This window comes from Pinus tabuliformis, chromosome 4_2 (genome assembly GCF_031772625.1).
Source record: "Pinus tabuliformis cultivar Carrire ecotype Pingquan chromosome 4_2, CPIR1, whole genome shotgun sequence".
In the NCBI taxonomy this organism is placed as follows: Eukaryota; Viridiplantae; Streptophyta; class Pinopsida; order Pinales; family Pinaceae; genus Pinus; species Pinus tabuliformis.
The window spans coordinates 209,222,546-209,240,827 of NC_142304.1; the positions used below are offsets into that span (position 1 = coordinate 209,222,546).

Below are 18,282 nucleotides of genomic sequence, written 5' to 3' on the forward strand. Positions count from 1 at the left end.
GTAGGTATTTGTTGTAGCATGAAATTTTTTGAACGCTAGAGGCCATCTAGGTCTTGTTTTTTGATGAATTTTGGTTCAAAAATGGATTGCAATCAGTGTTATTTTGGTTGTGCACCCTTACATGCTCTATAAATGAGAACCTGTGCTTATGAGTATAAATGGTTTGGATTCATATGGATACACATGAATATATGTGATTTTATTTAAAATTTAAATATTTTGTATTTTTGGTTGGCCGGTTTTTTGGCCAGGTTTTTTACCAGTTTCTGTCTGGTTCTGACTGGTTCCCAGTCTGGGGGGTCTACAAGTTCAATGACCGCACTTCTGATAACATTGATTCTAAGGAGGGTTAAAAGTGTCTAAATTCACCCGAAATGCAACTGTAACAAGAGAATTTGCCCATGTTTCTTAGTAAATTGGCCATGGAAAAAAATTTTAACGGGGAATTTTCAAGGGTTAGATTCAAGAGAATAAGCAAGGTAAGTTCAGATTTCCAACCCGGATAAATGGTGTCACTGAGAGGTTGTATAACATAGAGATATGCACTGATCTTGGTTCAGTGCAGTGTTACAGAGATGTGGAGGCACCGATAACTTTCCAACAGGCTGAAAATTCTTCAATAATGCAAGATGTTGGGTACCATCTTCCACTGTGTTTGAGACGCATCAATCAGATGAACAGTGGATTCATCAAATTTGTTGTCAAATTCCAAGGAGAAATCTCTCCCTAACAATGTGGTTCTTATGTTATCCCCCAGGTTGTGCCCACTTGCACAAGAACAATTCCAAGGTATGTATGAAGGATTACTCCTCCACTGTTTTAGACTTTTGAGTTCGCTCTCAGATAAGAAGGGGTGTACCCATTATGAACTAAATATCGAAATGCACAGGCTCGATTTCAAGAAGATTGCATTCTTGTGGTCTCAAAAAACCAAAAACAGAGATTTGAGTTAATAGTTTTGTGAGTGCTCAAGAGGCCTTACAGTGTGGGGATCCAATAGATTTTGGCCATAGAAATGCTCTTCTAAACCACAGGCCTTATAACATCATTCTGCATGACAAATAACTCTAGGAAATGGATTTGCAGTTAAGGGAAAGTTGTTTTTAAACTCTTTCATATGGCTGTAAATTCTGGACAACAAACTTAATAAGCATTTAAAATATATCCAAGTAGTTTAAATGGATACACATAAAGCAAATTGACACAATAAATGTAGAGAAACGGCTGGGAGCTTTTATTTCATTTGTGCAGCAAACGCTATAATCTGATTTACAAAAAAATCCCTCTATTCTATCTGATAACAAACAAACAAAAAACTAGGGGTTGCACTGATTTCGATCTATCCTGGGTCTTTCTCAGTACCCATTACATCAAGAATATTCCCTGGAAGAAACCAAATTGCAGTGGGGGATTGATTGAAGATTCACCTCTACCTCCACCATTTCTAAAAACCTAGGTAGAATGCAACAGGCACGTTAATTCACCAGTGCTGTTATGGCATTCTTCATTGAAATCTCTTCCAGAAAGTCATAAATTGGATCTCAAGAGAGAATTAACTCTCTTTCCTAAGTCAAACTAGCATCTAAACTCATAATGCAATTACAGCAAGTCTCTTGGACAGTCAGCAAGAATGAGAATGATGGAAGAAACAATAAAAAGAATACGAGTGAGATGGAACAAGGATGAATTCAGATCCAACATGTCATTTAATGACCTCTCAATTTGAAAAATACCAATTTTGACCCTAAATGGTATCCCATCAAGATACAGAGGGGATCAAGAAAAATAAAATAAAAATCTGTAACTTGCCCATGAGAGATTGGCTTGATTGGCTAGAGCTCCGTAGCCAATTTTAACTAACAAATTCAATTATGATGTCTATAAATATAATCAAAGAACTACTCCCAAAAAATCTGATCTTCAAACTTGTCCTATCCCTGAATAGACAAAAACAAAAAGACCATTGCAGGAGTTAGGCCACGTAATTTGAGTGACACACACAATGAGCAACCTATTATTAGGTGATCAAGCTAGTGCTAATTGCAAATCAACTGAACAGAAAATTAAATTTGAACCCCAACCTACTTGCTGCCTTTCTAAAATTAATTATGGAAGGCGACAATTAAATCCTAAAATAAGGCCACATTTACCTAATCCTGCATATTCCAAGGAACGGTATTATGATCCAAGCTATAGCTAAAATCAGCATAGTACCAAAGTATGCCCATTCTACGATAAGGAGGAATCCTATTTTCACTCACTTTAGCACTCATCAAAGACCCAACACTGTATTATACACACCAAGAGGACAACCTTCATCCATTGGTCAGAGGTGCTGTGGGGAATAATCACAATTGTTGTCCTGATTTCAAATATGCATGGTAACTTTCAAAGGTTAAGATAATTTTATTGTTTATGGAGGGAACATATAATGCAATCCATTGTCATTCTTCAATCTCCAAAAAGTTGGCTTTCACAAGTTTCATTATTTTCTCTAACTATGCCATGTAGATTCAAAACTAGCACAAGAAAATGGCCATGGAGCTCAAGCACCTTTACAGCCGAATCAATCGCCAGGAAAGTACCCCCTAAGGATGGCAGTTGAAAGAAAATGTCGAGGCTTGCAGTTGAAAGAAAATATTGAGATATAAATAGTTCCATCATAGTCCATGTGTCAAGCAAAGGGGCACGAAACATTTTGTCGTCTTCACATGACGTTGCAAACCAAAGGGTTAGGTAGAGTAGACAACTTGCCAAGACAAATGCACACCATCATTTACCTTGCCATCTCAATTTCAGTCCAATCAGAATAGGAGGTTGAGATGGGTGGCATAGACACTTCAGCCCTTGAAGAACCTCTAAAGAACCCATGGGACCGCGATGGCCATAATCAAGAGAATTAATGGTGGCACCCCTTATTTCGTGACACTTATGGATGACATCCATGCACTTTCTGGACCATTATATTTTAATTTGTGTTGTGGAAGAATTATGATCAGTTATAGCATTAAAGATACCTTGGGATGATGATGATGATTACCATCCACTAATACAAGCATTGGTCTATCAGAGAATAAGAAAAAAAAATGGTAAGGAATCAATTGGTTTGCTTTAGAATTTTATTTCTATATTAGATAATATTGGAGACAAGCTTTCCTAAATCTCCATAGTTTTGGATGAGTTAAGAGTTTATGTATCAATAGCAGTTTGTTACTTTTGTTTGACTAGTATTTAGGATGATGTTGGCTTGCCTTATGCAGCCTATCCGTTTATTATAAAAAATTGTTTCATGAATTAACATATTTTCTATATTAATATAAGTTATTTTTTAAATTAAAAAAAATGAGATTGTGAAGAATAAACTACAATGACACCGATAAGGCCAGCATGTGGAGCAAACTTTTCAGCATACTAAAACATATTTACGCATGATCTATTTTTGGTGAAAATGGCAAGAAACACAAAAATCAAGGATACACAATAATAACAACATCAAACTAATTCCCCGTTTGCAATCAAATATAGTTGTTATCTATCCAATTTTAGTTACAAAATTAGCCATCACACCTATCCCGATCTCGACTTCTTCCATGACTCCTATGACGATGTTGATCATGACTTCTTTCTCTACCATGGCTTCTATCCCTCTCGCTTCTTGAATGTCTATCATGACTAGATTCCACCCTTTCATCTCTATGCCTCCTTTCCCGATCTCTATCGCGATCTTTATCGCGACTCTTTTCTTTATCATGACTCCTTTCCTTCCCCCAATTAGAATCACGTGAATCACCCTGCAAACACACATATAAGCATCATTAATAAAGGAGATATGATCATTTAGGCACACTAGGCTAACAACATAATTCCCACTACTTGAGGAAAATAAATTTCCATGAAACAAGATTCATACTATAAAAAGACAACCAACAAAAAGTAACAAAAAGGACCATATTGGATACATAGCAATATAGATTGAAGAAAACAAGTTCTTAAGGTTGGGAGATGAATCCTTGAACCTAGGATGTCAATTTGTGTCTTGAAATGGGCATTAAATTTAGGAAAAGAAGTATCTAAAAAAGAAGAGAGGTAGAAAAGAAAAGATACAATGTACTAATATGAACTAGCTTCTACCTTGCTTAAAAACTTTGCAAAGCGAAAGTTGTAAATCATCAAAGGCAATAAACATAGAGATGGTGCAAAAACTTATGCTTAAAGAAGATAAACCACTAGATATTTATTCTAATAACCAAGGCTAACTTATGTACTCAAAGATATACTAATCAAGCTCCTAATCTATGTTCCTTTCATGATTTCTCCTTTATTTTTTGTGCATAAAATTGGACCAGTTTTGGAGTTTGAGGATACAGATCACATAACATGCAAAGCAATTTTTGCATTGTTGATGAACAATTTATTGAAGGTCACAAGTGATAGAGAAAGAATGGAATAAGGTAAGATAAGATAATTATATTAATTATATTAAGATAAGAATAGAACTAGAACAAATCTTAATTTTACAATAAACTGAGAAATAACCTATACTATAGCAGTGCAACACTTGAAGAGATATCACATAAGAGAAGCACAATCCTAGAGAGAGACAGAGAACAACCCATGAACAAATGTGCTAGAAGAAGAATGAACCCCAACCACAAAAGAGAGAACAATAATTGATAGCTGCCCTTACGCAATTCATTTTATCAGAAAAATAATGATTCACTTGAATGAGAAATCTACAATAAGGTTAGAAATAACCATAACTAAGGTACTGCAACACTTGAAGAGATATCATACAAGAAAAGAACAACCCTGGTGAGAGAAAATAATCTGAGAACAAGTGTACTAGAGAGAGAAAGAAACCCGAGCATAAGAGATAACACCATACTCGAAAGTTGATAGGCACCCTTAAGCGCTTCACTTTATTATAAGAATGAATAAGCCACTTGAATGAGAAATACAAATGAAAATGAATGTACAAATACCCAACTCAAAGGTAGGGTGCTTTCCCCAAAAGGGTTTTCAACCTATGTGTGCAAGGTCAACCCTAGCCAAAGCTACAAATATAATAACGATACACCATAGTCAATTGTGGCCAAAAGCAAGATTACACCGCTATTTTCAACATCCCCCCCTTAATCTAAACAAGGGGCCATGGAAAAAAGACATTACACACATCCCCCCTTAGCACCAATGTCACAAGGTTTGCCAAATTCGAACCTTGAGGTTTGAAATTCAGCGAACCTCCAAAAAAAAATTACACCCATTCTGGTTTGTCGAACCTAAATGCCAAACCAAAACATAGAACCTCAACGCCCTCAAACTATACTCACTCACATACAAAGAAACCCCACACACTCTAGTTCATTTTGTCTTGGTGCCGACAACTAACCCGTTTTTCAACGAAATCGAAGTTCACAACACCATCAGCTAATGCATTCTTTAGCTCTTATCTAACTATACTGATGTCTTTCTTCTTGGCTCATGGTCAGTTGACCATTGAACCGCTTCAGCAATTTTTCCTTTTCGATGCATTGCACATAGTAGATGGACTCATCATATGGAAATCATATCAATATACTTTATAAGACCCAAGTAACAAGTTGCAACACATAGTATCGGGGGCTACGCTACCCGATTTATCTATCCTGATATCGAATGTTTTTAAATTTAAAAAAATTATATATAAGGAATAAATTTTGATTGCATGCTCAATTATATTGAATTATTTTTTTTAAGCTTATATATATAGCCCTGAGAGTTAGCTTAGTTGGTTGAATCCTCTTTGTTAAAGTTCATCTGTTATTGAGAGGTCACAGGTTCAATTTTCTCAACACTCTTGGGGTCAAGCTCTATGGTTGAGCCCACAGGAAGTGATTAAATTTATACATATAAGTCAATACATACATACATATATATATATATATATATATATATATTAAAAAAAATATATTTTTCATATATATATATATATATATCTGAACCTAATCGCAAATCTTATCGAAAAGTTCGAACTCAAACCGAACTTAATCGTTGTTGAACTCAAACTCGAATCCAAATGGTGTGACACATAGATTAACACCGAATGGGGGCCACGTGGAGAACGCATTACATATCATTCCCCCTAAACACCATATCTCTCCCTCCAGTAATTAATAGGATCTTTGGCAATAAAAACATTGCAAATACAACACAAGGTCAATTATGGCCAAAATCAAGATTACATCCATGCTTTCAACATCTCCCCTTTCTCTAAACAAGGGGCCATAAAGAAAAGACATTACACACATCCCCTCTTAACACTAAATGCGGGCCACACAAAGAAGGAATTACATATCATTCGACCTTAATGCCATTTCTCTCCCTCTAGTGATTAGCAAGATCTCTGGAAACAATGAAATTACAGCAAAGTGTCGGTGGTGAACAAAACTTCATTTCAATAGGCTTATCATCAACCATGGTGAGAAGTGCATATGGTGGTGGATGCTTTCAATTATGCTCTAATTTGCCTTCTAGGGCCGTAGTTACCGAGTTCGAACTTGGTACAATACAAATTAAAAAAAAAAAAAATGTCTAAAATTTGCAATGCAAAAAAAAATAGCCATATAAAATACTCGACAATCTTTTCCATCAAATTTCATAACTGGAGACAACACACATCATAGCAATAAAAGTAAAAAAAATATCATAACTAGAGGAAATAGGAATCATGGCAATAAAAGAAAAACAAATGTAAATCCATCTTAACTACGGATCTATCAAGTGCCAAGAGGGATCAAATCCTTCGAGGAGAAAACCTTTTTTAGAGTACAAAACATAAAGAAAGGATTGCACCTCAAAGGATTTGATCCCTCTCGACACATAGTCTAATGAGGTAGCTTGCAACGTCTTCCCCCTTGTTCATTTTAGTATTCCTCAACTTTTCTCTAAGTAGCTTCCTATTTATGCCAGCATCCAAGAACAATTCAAAATAGCTTCCCACATCTACTCCGTTGTATCTAACTCGGCAATATGCAAAACTATATGGTCCTTGACTCCATCAAGGACTATCTTCCTTGCCTTGGCATCTTCCTTCTTGTACATTGTAAGTTGTACTGGATCTGTTTGAACGGCTATCACACTAGTTGCATGCTCCTTGACAACATTTTCTTCCAACAATAAAGAAATCATGGCCTTCTAGACACCAAAATTCGAGGCTCCATCCAATTTGTCCTAATCTCTCAAACTGGTTGAGGCCATTTTACAAACCCTCAGAAATATAGCGAAACCCAAATAAACTGAAGAATGTGAATTGGGTTTTAAACCCTCTACTTTTCTCTTCTTGTGCCTACATAGACTCTCTTCTTCCCTCAAATATGCTTTTGATACCATGTGAAATTTTAATATTGTTGTAGTTATTGGTTATTATTCTCCTATCAAATTTGATTATTTGTCTTTTGCAATTTATTTGCGACGAATATTGAATAAAACACTACTACAACTTCACAGAAAATTAAATACGGGAACTAAGAAAATATTGTACACACACACAAAATAATGAACACCAATATTTTTGGACAAATGTCCCTAGAAAAACCCCAATGTGGGGAAAACCAGTGTTGTAGATGAGGGTTATATTATTAATAAATCTTCAACAATTAAGAATTACATAGATTGCTTGCCTCTTACTAGCAAAGCTCTGGAAATATCTCTTCTCCACTTATACTAGCCAAATCCAACTTCTACTAGCTAACTTGGCCCTTCTCTGCACAACTCGCACCTCCTCCCATAACAAGCACTGGCAAAACTAGAAATGCGTACGACCTCCTCTAGGACTCACACTGCCTCCGAAAATTCGTTCCGAGAGTAATCTTTGCCTCCAACAATTTGCTAGAGAAACTCGCACTTCCTCCGACAATTGTCTCTGACATATCGAAATCGAACTGTTGCGCAACAACTCGCACTAGCTATTCATACTAGCTCATGTGGCCTCTCTGCAAAATTAATTCAGCCTCCTTCCCTCTCTCAGAATACGAATCTTCATGAAAAATTTCTCCATAAATTCTCTCCTCAGTTTTCTTGCTAAAACTTTGTTGTTGGTGTCCTCCACACTGCGCCCTTCCTATCACTGCAGATTTGTGTCTTTGATGTGTTCTTCAAATGCCCATTGATTTCCTCGTATAATCTCTCGTTGAGCAATCAACTGTCGCAATCTAATCTCAATCGATGGCTAAGATCATATTGACCCCATCAAATGACTTTTCTAGAAGTCACTAGAGGAAAATCGATTTACCTCAATTAATCTTGATTAATTAAGCCATTTCCCTAAGTTAGACTTAGTAAAATTAATAAACTAGCTAATTAATTATAATTAAGGTAATTTTCCATATAGTTTTTTTCTGGTTATTGGAGAAAATCAATCCACTTTGTTCCTTAGCCTCATGGACACCATCTGAGACTAGAACACCTATCCAAGCTACATAAACCAACACTTTGTCCTTGAGAAAGGACTCTTGATGGTGTTTTCCCAACATACACCCTTCACAAACACCACTAGTTCGTTCAATAAAGGATTGTTGATGGTGTACCCCCAAGACACACCCTTCACAAACAACACTAGTCCGTTCAATCTATGGAATATTATAAACCACGTGAAGATGACTCATGTTGCACAAAACCAAAGATTAATATGTCCATTCAACTAGTACATTCTCATGTGCAGTGTACGGAACAGTCCTCTGCAAAGAGATACCATAAGAAATGACAAATGTTTAGAAAGCACGGTCAATATATCCGCCTCTTCCATCAATGTTGATACACTTAACCCTTTTCTTGCGTTGAATTTTCACTAATGATTTGAATTGTTTGAACTTCCGGCGAGAACAGCCGACAGCGTTTGCTCCCTGACTGCTCCCGCCTTAAAAAAATTGCTCTAGGAGTGGTCAAGGAGTGAACATTCCCAACCGCTCCCTCATTCGCTCCCTAAAAACTAGGGGCGCAATTTTTTTAGTGAACGCACTCCCGAAATTCGCTTCCGAGAGGAGCGTGCTCTGGGAGCGGATTCGAGGGGAGGGAGAGGGGAGGCCGCTCCCCTGCAACCCTGACCTGAATGAATATTTAATATTCCTTGGTAAACCTGTTGAGAGTTGTACGCACCATTTTGTCCTTTACTAGCTTCTCTCCAACTACTGCAAGTTCATCTCTGACCAACTAAATCCTAGTGAGATAGGACGTTACATTCTTGCCCTTGTTCATCTTGACCATCCTCAATTGCTCATTGAGAATCATCTTCCGACTCTCAGAAGGGCCCTGGTACAGCTTGACTATAGCGTCCCACATCTGCTTCATTGTAGTCTTTTCTGTAATATGCGGGACGTACTCCGTCAAGGACCATCCTCTTGGTCTTGACCATGTCCTTCCTGTAATCATGTAATAGGATAAGATCTATTGGTACAATAACAAATGTTGTCACAAACTCCTTTAGACAATGCTCATCCAATAGGAATATCATCCTGGCCTTCCAAATGCCAAAGTTGGAGGCTCTATCCAACCTGGGTTGATCTCTTAGTCTTGTTGCGGCCATCTCTAAGAAAATCTGCGAAACTCAATAAATTGGAGAAATTTACAACACTTCCCCAATAGGAAAATCACTCTGGAATCACTAAGTTTCCTCTGCAAAAACCAACTCAGCCTCCTACTCAGATTCGCAACCACTGCCTCTGGAACTAGAACTAGATCCTGCAGCTCGCACTAGATCCTACAACTCAACCTGGCAACTGAGAAACACTTACAGAAATTCTTTCCAGTGAAAATGTTGCCTCCCTCTGTCCTCCAAAGCTACCCACACTTCCTCCAGCAAACAAATCTGGTAACTGGAAATGAAATTATTGCCTCAGATTTGCGAACCGGGTAAACTGGCTATTCAATCTGCTTGCTTTGGCCCTTTGTTCTGGAGATAAATTGGCCTTTCTTGACTCTGAGAATACTAGACAAATGAAGCCCTTGTGTGCATTGATCTTCCTTTCCCTACACTGATTTGTTATTGCAAAACCTTTATGTTGCAAATCTCTACACTATATCTACTCTACGAATCTTTGATATGCTCACCGGAAACCCTTTCCGGCAACCTCATCACTTGCTGCTACAACTAAGACAAATTGATTATTCCTCCAGATCACTTCCCTAGACTGGAAATTGAATTCTCGCCTCTGCCATTTGCACTGCCTAGCTAGGATTGCACAGATCTGGTTTTTTGTGCTTCAAATCTCCCTCTAAACTCCACAATCCTCGCTCCCTTCGCTCTAGGACCTCTCTGATCCGAGTTGCTCTAATACCATGTGAAATTTCCACGATTGCAATTACTGGATATTATTCTCTTAACTTGTGCAATTTATTTGTCTTTTGTAAATTAGTATTACGGCAACTAGCGCATAATCACAAATGCAATCTTCACAAATAAAAACGTTGTATAATATAAAACTGGAACTGAGAAAATATGCTTACACACATAAAAATGACACCATTACTTTTGGACAAATTTCCCTAGAAAACCCTCAAAGGGAAAACCAGTGCAGCAGATGAGGGTTTTATCATTATTCAACAATTTAGGAGAAATTATAACTAGTTGCCTTTCACTAGCAAACCTCTAGCAAACACTAATCTCCACTGGCAAAATAATTTGGAGACTAACTATCTCCCTCTGCAATTGGATCCTACCTCTCTCCCAGCAACTCACCCTCTCCTAGTCTATATGCACTACCTCACGGAAATGCGCACTATTGCCTCCAAAAATTCAATCAGCCACTGGGAACTCTTCCCAGCAAGTCGTCTTGCCTTGAGAATCCACTCGCTCTGCCTCTAGAAAATAGATCTGACCTCTAGCAACTAAAGCGTGGTCTCCTTCGGCAACTCGCACTAGGAAATCTGGTTACTCACACTTGTTGATGCGACCTCCTTTGCAAGTGAATTCGAGCTCCTCTTCCCGTCTCCCAGACACTGGAAAACACTGAGGAAATCTGCTCTAGACTCATGCTCCCAAATCTATGTTGAAACCCTGTTGCTTGGTGCCCCCCTAGCTTCAACTATACCTTGCCGAATCACTGCAACAGTGTAGTCGAACTACTCAAATGATTTTGATGCCTTCTCCAAACCCTTCGACCTACTCTTATAATCTCTCATTGGAGACTCAACGGCCACGACTCCATCAATTAACTTTTCCGGAAGTTTCTAGAGCAAAATCGAACTTCCCCAATTAATTCACTTTAATTAACCAATTTTCCTAAGTTAGACTTCGGAAATATTTAATTATTGGCTACTTAATTTAATTGAGGTGTCTCCAAGTCTCTTCTCGCTAAATCTTTTCTGGGTTTTAAAGGTCTTGTGTTCCTTAGCCTATTAGACATCATAAAGACTAGAACACATATCCGTTGCTACCATAATCTAACAATATACTTATAGTGCAATATTGAAAGTTCTCTTTTATTTGGAATTTGGGTGCCATCTATATTTTATTTGTTAAATTGCATTGTAAACGGGTGCATTTTCGATAGCAATCAACACCCTTCATTTCTTAATCTTAAATTGTCGATAAAATGCCTCAAATTAATGAGTTATTAGAGTTACTGAACAGTCCAATAGTCTCTATCGTTGAGGGTACCAATCTCTATCATTGATGGTAGAGTCAAAATTGGCAAAGCCATTCTCTCTAATATTCAAAGCCCATTTACAAGATGCATAGGAGGAAATTGAGTTTCTCAAAATCAAATCTCAGCTCCAACGAGATGAATTACAACAAAAGAGTCAACATTCTGAATTGGTTATTGTTCAGAACAAATCTCTTTTTTTAGTTTGAGAAAGACTCTTATTGGCAATCAGCACTTAATAAAAATAATGTTGCCATTTTAGAAGCAGATTGACATGAAGATGTAGAAGTTTGGCCTACACTTCCCAAGCCCATCATCAGACCTTGGGAAGAAGTTATTAGCAACAAGCATAGAATTGGTCTTGGGTATGAAAAGGATGTGTAGTTTCACATTCCAAACTATTCCAAACCAATCCAGTTTCAGAGTTTTGGGTTTCTTCAGGACATTTCACCTTCACGTGCTCCACAACCACTTAAGATTCGTAGATGCCAACATTGTGATCGAGTTGGCCATGTGAAAGGTCAATGCTTTGGTCTTCACCCTTGTGAGCATTGCGGAAAACATACTCATCAATTCAGACAGATGTTCCAAACAGAAGACTCCTGTAAAAGAAAAGATTCACCTTGGATGGATCACTTCTTAGCAATGGTCGTCAATAGCCAAGAAGATATATGGATCATACCTCAAAGTTCTTCTCGAGTATTGACACATCTTGCAGTGGAGATATCTTCATCATCTCATCTTGTATCTGACAAGGGGGAATTGATGGTTAACTACTAGAAAGCCTAAGCCATATAGCATAAACCAAACTTACCAAAGCCAGTTGCCAAAGTCAGCCAGTGTTAGAGTCAAAGTTGTAGCTAGAGATAAACTCGTGTTCCATGAGCATTATTTGGATGGTGGCCAGCCTTAAACGCCATCGACAGAAAACTTTGATTTCTACTACCCATCTCATCAGTTTATGGTCATCTTCAAACCATCATCAAGGAGCACTTCCACTTCACAAAAGACTTCAACTTTCAAGAACTACTTCGATCCTAGTTTCAAAGTTGGTGGTCAGCCTTAAAACACCACCAATAGAAAACTTCAATTTCTGCTACGTCATTTGGTTTGTGGTCTTCCTTAAACCACCATTTCAAAAAGCATGTACAACCATTGGTTGCCATGCACTTTTGTATTTTAGCTGTCTTCTTGGACTCATATACACCCATTTGGATAAAGGGGAGGAATGTTGGAAGCATAATCCTCTTGGGTTAACCGTTATACAAACTTGGCTTATTCACTTGAAAGGAAGGTGAAAAGCCTCAAGTGAATGCCAACAGTTATGGGAAGTCCAAGAGACCTCTTGGAAGATGAAAACCAAGGGTCAATAAAATTGTATTAATATGTATATCTTGTGAATAGAATGCATCACATGATTTATCGAAGTAGTCTATTAGGTGTGTGTTGAATAAGCACAACCATGAGCGAGTCTAACTCTCCTAACATCCAAGGCCATGAGGAAGAAACTCTATATAGAAACCTAGCTACTCAATTGGACTGGTATGACAATGTGTTGAGTGTGGTCCCAACCCTATGCCCTCTATGTTCTTATCTCTCTACTAAATTGTTGGGGAGCAACAACTCCTCATATGCCTCAAATAGAAAGGGAGACACTCAAGCAAGGGAGCAGAGACAAGAAGACATCTAAGGCCTCACCTCGTATCTAAGGTATAATGGGACTCTGCCTATCACTTATTGTCCCAACTAAACAGAACAACAAGGATGTAAGAGGTGATCCCCTTCAGGGTCTCCAAACTATGCAAGGTACCTAGAGACTAAGATCTATGCTTGAACATTTCTCTCATGAATAGAGCAAGGGATTGTCAATTAAGGTACTTAAAAAAAATTGAGAGAGAAAACTATTTATACCAAAACAAGTAATGTTACCTTATCTTGATCTCACAGTAAACAAAGAATCAAAAAAGAAGATGCTCCTCCATCTTGATCTCTTGCAAGTGAGATAGTTGGCAAACCATGTCCAACCTGAAGATGTGATGATCAGTCTCCACCAAGCCTGTGAGAACCCTTGCCATACCAAGAGGGATTCTGAGGGTGTGCATCCAATCCAATGCTTATATGAGGTAGTCCCTCAACTCTAGGAAGTGATCTAAGTAGAAATCAATCTTGAAACCTAACCCTAAGGGGGGACAGTCCATGTAACCTAGATTTGTTACCTGTATATTATCTTGTCTGCGTATCTGGTTCAAATCCTTCTCAGTCAGCTAGAAGGGACCTAAGGTGTCTACATAATACTTGAAAGGGGGGAAGCAATATAGGGGAAAAGCCACCAATTGAAGTGCATAAGAAGCCTCTGAGAACCAGCAACATGCCCACTCTCAACAGCTAGACAAGGCAATGGCCTCAAATAAGCAAAGAGCAAGGATATTAGGCCCTCCCAGAGGCTAAATCTCCAAAGATTCAAACTCTCTGAAGGAATGAGACCAACAAGAAGATGGCCTCTAACCACAACCACTAGGTGTGAAAATTGTATTCCTGCATCAGATGATGCACCTAAGGAGAGTCTGGATACAAATCTAGAGGCATTTGATGTCAAGTTTGGTGTAGAGAGGAATACCAGGTTTGATGTAGGGAGGTGTTGAAACACGTATTATAGAATTAAGAGTTGTTAGAACAATTAAGAGGCATGCGATACAAGTATTCAAGTTGTATTCTCTAGATGACATTCACAAGAAACATTGATCATTAGAGGCATAAGAATAAACATTGTGTGGTGACATATATCCAATTCAGTGATCAATTAGTGCCACATTTAGTGCATGGTACACTTTATCATGGGGTAAGATGTGGGGCCAATATCAAGGAAATTAATCTGATTGCAGAAGCTCTGTACATTTTTTTGGGATTTCTACAAGATGCCAAAGCCTAGCAGAATTTTGGTAACGTTTAACTTGCTCAATTGTAAGTCATAGGGCAAGGCGGTTTCCAACAGTAGTGAGAATACTTTGATGATTGGTTACCATACAGACTACAATGTTTATACATGTTAAGATTAAGACTGCATAAGCTCTTTTTGGCTCGTGTATCACTTGGATCATGAATTTAAGCAATACCTAAATATCAATTTCAAGAGAAAACTATATACTTTACAGGTAAAGTTATACCAGTAACCAGATCAAAATTTAATCAACGTCATTGCATGTACTTTAGCTCCTAACCATCCTGCAACAGATTGTAGACAGCCAACAAACTTACATGCACATTATATAACAAAGCGATGGATATAATATCTTTGAGATCCTTTGGAAGCATCATAACAATTCTGAGGACCTACATGCCTATCATTACATGGTTGAATATGGTTGTGTAAACCATTTCAGACTTGAAAGTGGTTGCAGGGAACCATTTTGGACTTGAAAGTGGTTGTTTTATGTATAAAAGAGAACTATCAAGGAATTCATCAAGCAAAGATAGGAAAGAAAGCATAAAAAGGAAGAATGAACTCAAACCAGGAAAGCATGAAAAAAAGAATGAACTCGGAACAGAAAAGGAAGAAAGAATTGATAATGTATGAATCAAACACCAACTGGCCTACCTCTTTGTATCTTTCACAAATGTTGATTTTTAAGGTTAGGTCAATTGAAGTTTAAAGCATGTCAGTATATAGATCACAGATCCTAAAGCTTCAATTTTCCAAGCACTTCAAATGACAGATCTCAATCCAAGAGCTTCATCATTCCAAACAGTTGGACACAATCTGCAAATGACAGATGAATCAGTCTATAATTATACCTTTTGTATTCTACAATGGGGAAATTGATCCTCTTCTTGAGTATGAATGGCGCTTAGGGTTTTAGTCAGTGAAGCTTTTGATTATTTGGCTTTTCTACATTAAAAAGTAGCTTTGATTAGGGATCTGTGGCCGAAACATCCCCAAATAATTTGAGATCCATTTCAGGAAGTTGAATTTGATTCAAGCATGTGAATCTATTTCTTCTCCACATGATCCACCTCCATGACAAATCCTGGCTACATCCCAAGGGCTCAAGATCTAGATCAGATTCAATGACCTTGCATGCAAGGATGACAAATCCAACAACATAGTTTAAAACTTGATCAAAATTCAACTAACTGGCAAATGTCCATAAGGTGTTCTGCTGACCAAATTGTAGAAAATTCTTGTGTTAGGCCAACAAATATTTTTAAAAGTTGAGAGATAATACATGTCCCCTAGTTTGTGTTTGTGTTTAAATTCAATGACAACGAATTCAAAAAGAAAAAATCATGGATGTCAAAAAATATGATAAAGATTGCCATAGGTTCAGTAAAGAAAATTAGGAAATTATTTTGGTATAGCTTCCTAAAACCTTGTTCGCTTAGAGTGATAGTTTATGTGAGACACCATGCAACCATGCAATTTTTTAGAAAAACTAGAAAACTAGGACAGGGGGGGAAGGTAGGAGAATGGTAGGGGAAGGTAGGAGAATGGTAGGCCACTACGTTTATTGAAGGGTTAATATTGATTAAAAACTTAGAGCTGGTTATGTAGAGTTTGTATGAGAATTTGCTTAGGTTAATTGACAAATTGATAGACTAATTAACAAATAGAAAAAAAGGAAAGAAACAAGGTTGGTTTTTCATCTCATTTCTCTTATGTGCACTATTTATCTACAAAAATAAGAGCATAAGTGAAACAAGAGAATGTGCAACTTAGTTGAGCCTCTTTTGAACTCAATGAAATCAGCAAACAGCAATCATTAGATTCATTACCCAACCAGGTTTGGTTATCAAGCAAACCAGAAGGGATCCTAACGTTTATTATCCTCCTAGGCAAGAGAGACCAAAAAAATATATCGTATCTCCAAATATGAAGAAATAAAATCACAAGAAATCCATACAACAACTAATGATAAAGAAGTTAAAGTGTAAGTCTGCATGACGCAAATGCCCTTAGTGAATAAGGTTACTGCACCACTCACATGCCTATTGAAGCTTCCTTTGAGGTGGAGATGAAGATTGGCCAAAGTGTGACATGGGGCAAAACCAAAACAACACAATATGTAAACGATCAAATGAAACAAAAGAATGGGTAGCAGTTGCAGGGCTGGTCATTGTGAGCCCCGGAGGAACAGTTGAAACATCTTTCGCATGAGGTCTTGGTGTTTTATCTAATAATCAAGCAGAAGCCCATGCCTTATTGCAAGGATTGAGGATAGCCAACAATCCTTGCATCAAGTCAAGCCAAATAGTATTGAACACAACCCTAGTTAATAATTTACTGGCATCGATGCTCATTTGAGCAAAACAACAAGCAATCAAATTCATCTACATCAATTATATCATGTGTTACAAGAGAATAACCACTCAATAAATAATTTCTCTAATAAAGCTACATCCCTAAAATGTTAAAGTTTTCTCCAAACCCTAGGTTAATACACCCTTTATGATCCCAAGTAAAATTACTAGTTGAAATTTAATTTTAATAGAAAATTTCATATCATAGAATTATCACACAATTGCTGGACAAATAAACCAGCGGAAGCAAAATAAATTTCCAAATACACAAACAAGTTTTTCTACCCTTCAAATCAGTTTTTCATTAAAAATCTTCCAAACTCACAAGGGCTTTCCACACTCAGAAAACCCACCCACTGAGAAAAAAACCCACAGCAAAAACCAAGTCACCATATAGACATGTACAACTCACTCGTACGGCCTCCTCCCAAGAGAATCATACAACCAAGATGGTTGTTGGATCATACAGCCAAATTTTTCAAGTCGAACTTTTGTTGCGGCTACTGCACCCTATTCATACAACCCTCTCCAATGTTGGATAGTACAGCCTCCACAAATTGCTGAAGTCAATTTCTTGATGCAAACATGTTTCCCTTCTCTCCCGGCTTGCAAATTGAGCAAAATCCTGTTACTCTGAATAACTGAGTCATTGTATCTTTCACTAGGTCTTTTCCTTTCACTTCGCTCTTCCTTTATAATTTTGAGTTGATGACTAAATCTCCAAAACCTTAATCACTCGTTGAGATCAATGGCTAAGATTAAATCTCAATCTCACATGAGATCAACAGTTCAAATTCATTTTAATCACTAGTGTAATTGAATTTTTTTTACACTTTATTATACTTTTCACAACTTAAAATTAAAAAGTTCCTCACTTTAATAATTTACTTTAATAAAATTAATTACAAAATAGAAAGGACTTCAATGACTTCATGCACATTTGACGCAAAACATGTGCAAAAGTTCCTATCCAAGCAACAATCATCAACATAAAATTGGGGGTCATCAATATCAATGGTATTATTTACAATCAACCCATTCCATGATTATTTTAATATGGGACCAACTTACCAAGGTACACAGGATGCAATTAAGGCTTCACAATTATATAACAAAGTAGAAGAGACCTAAGACACCACTTTGCTTACCCAAGTTCTTGACTTCACAAGAATTTCAAATCATGGCAGGAAATTTCATCCACCAATGTGGGATTACAACTCTGTGGTATAGAAAACAAAGGTGGAGAACCTAATTTTTAGGTTTGCACGGTAGCTTATTGAGTTATGTTCATTTGGGTGGGATTGCATGTATCAGATTGTAGGTGAGCTCCCTCCTTTACTCCCTTCCAATTCAAGGAGGCTCGCATTTG

At 37.4% G+C, this 18,282-nt stretch overlaps 1 protein-coding gene across 2 annotated transcripts in view; it reads right to left on the bottom strand.

Annotated features, from left to right (window-relative positions):
• The window catches only part of LOC149168849 (splicing factor U2af large subunit B-like), a 149,699-nt gene that overhangs the window by 125,821 nt on the left and 5,596 nt on the right, over window positions 1-18,282 (bottom strand). For both annotated transcript variants that reach the window (XM_089428447.1, XM_089428446.1), the window contains exon 2: window positions 3,568-3,791. In XM_089428447.1, coding sequence (XP_089284573.1) covers window positions 3,568-3,791 — 224 coding nt within the window. The remainder of the gene's footprint in view (window positions 1-3,567; window positions 3,792-18,282) is intronic.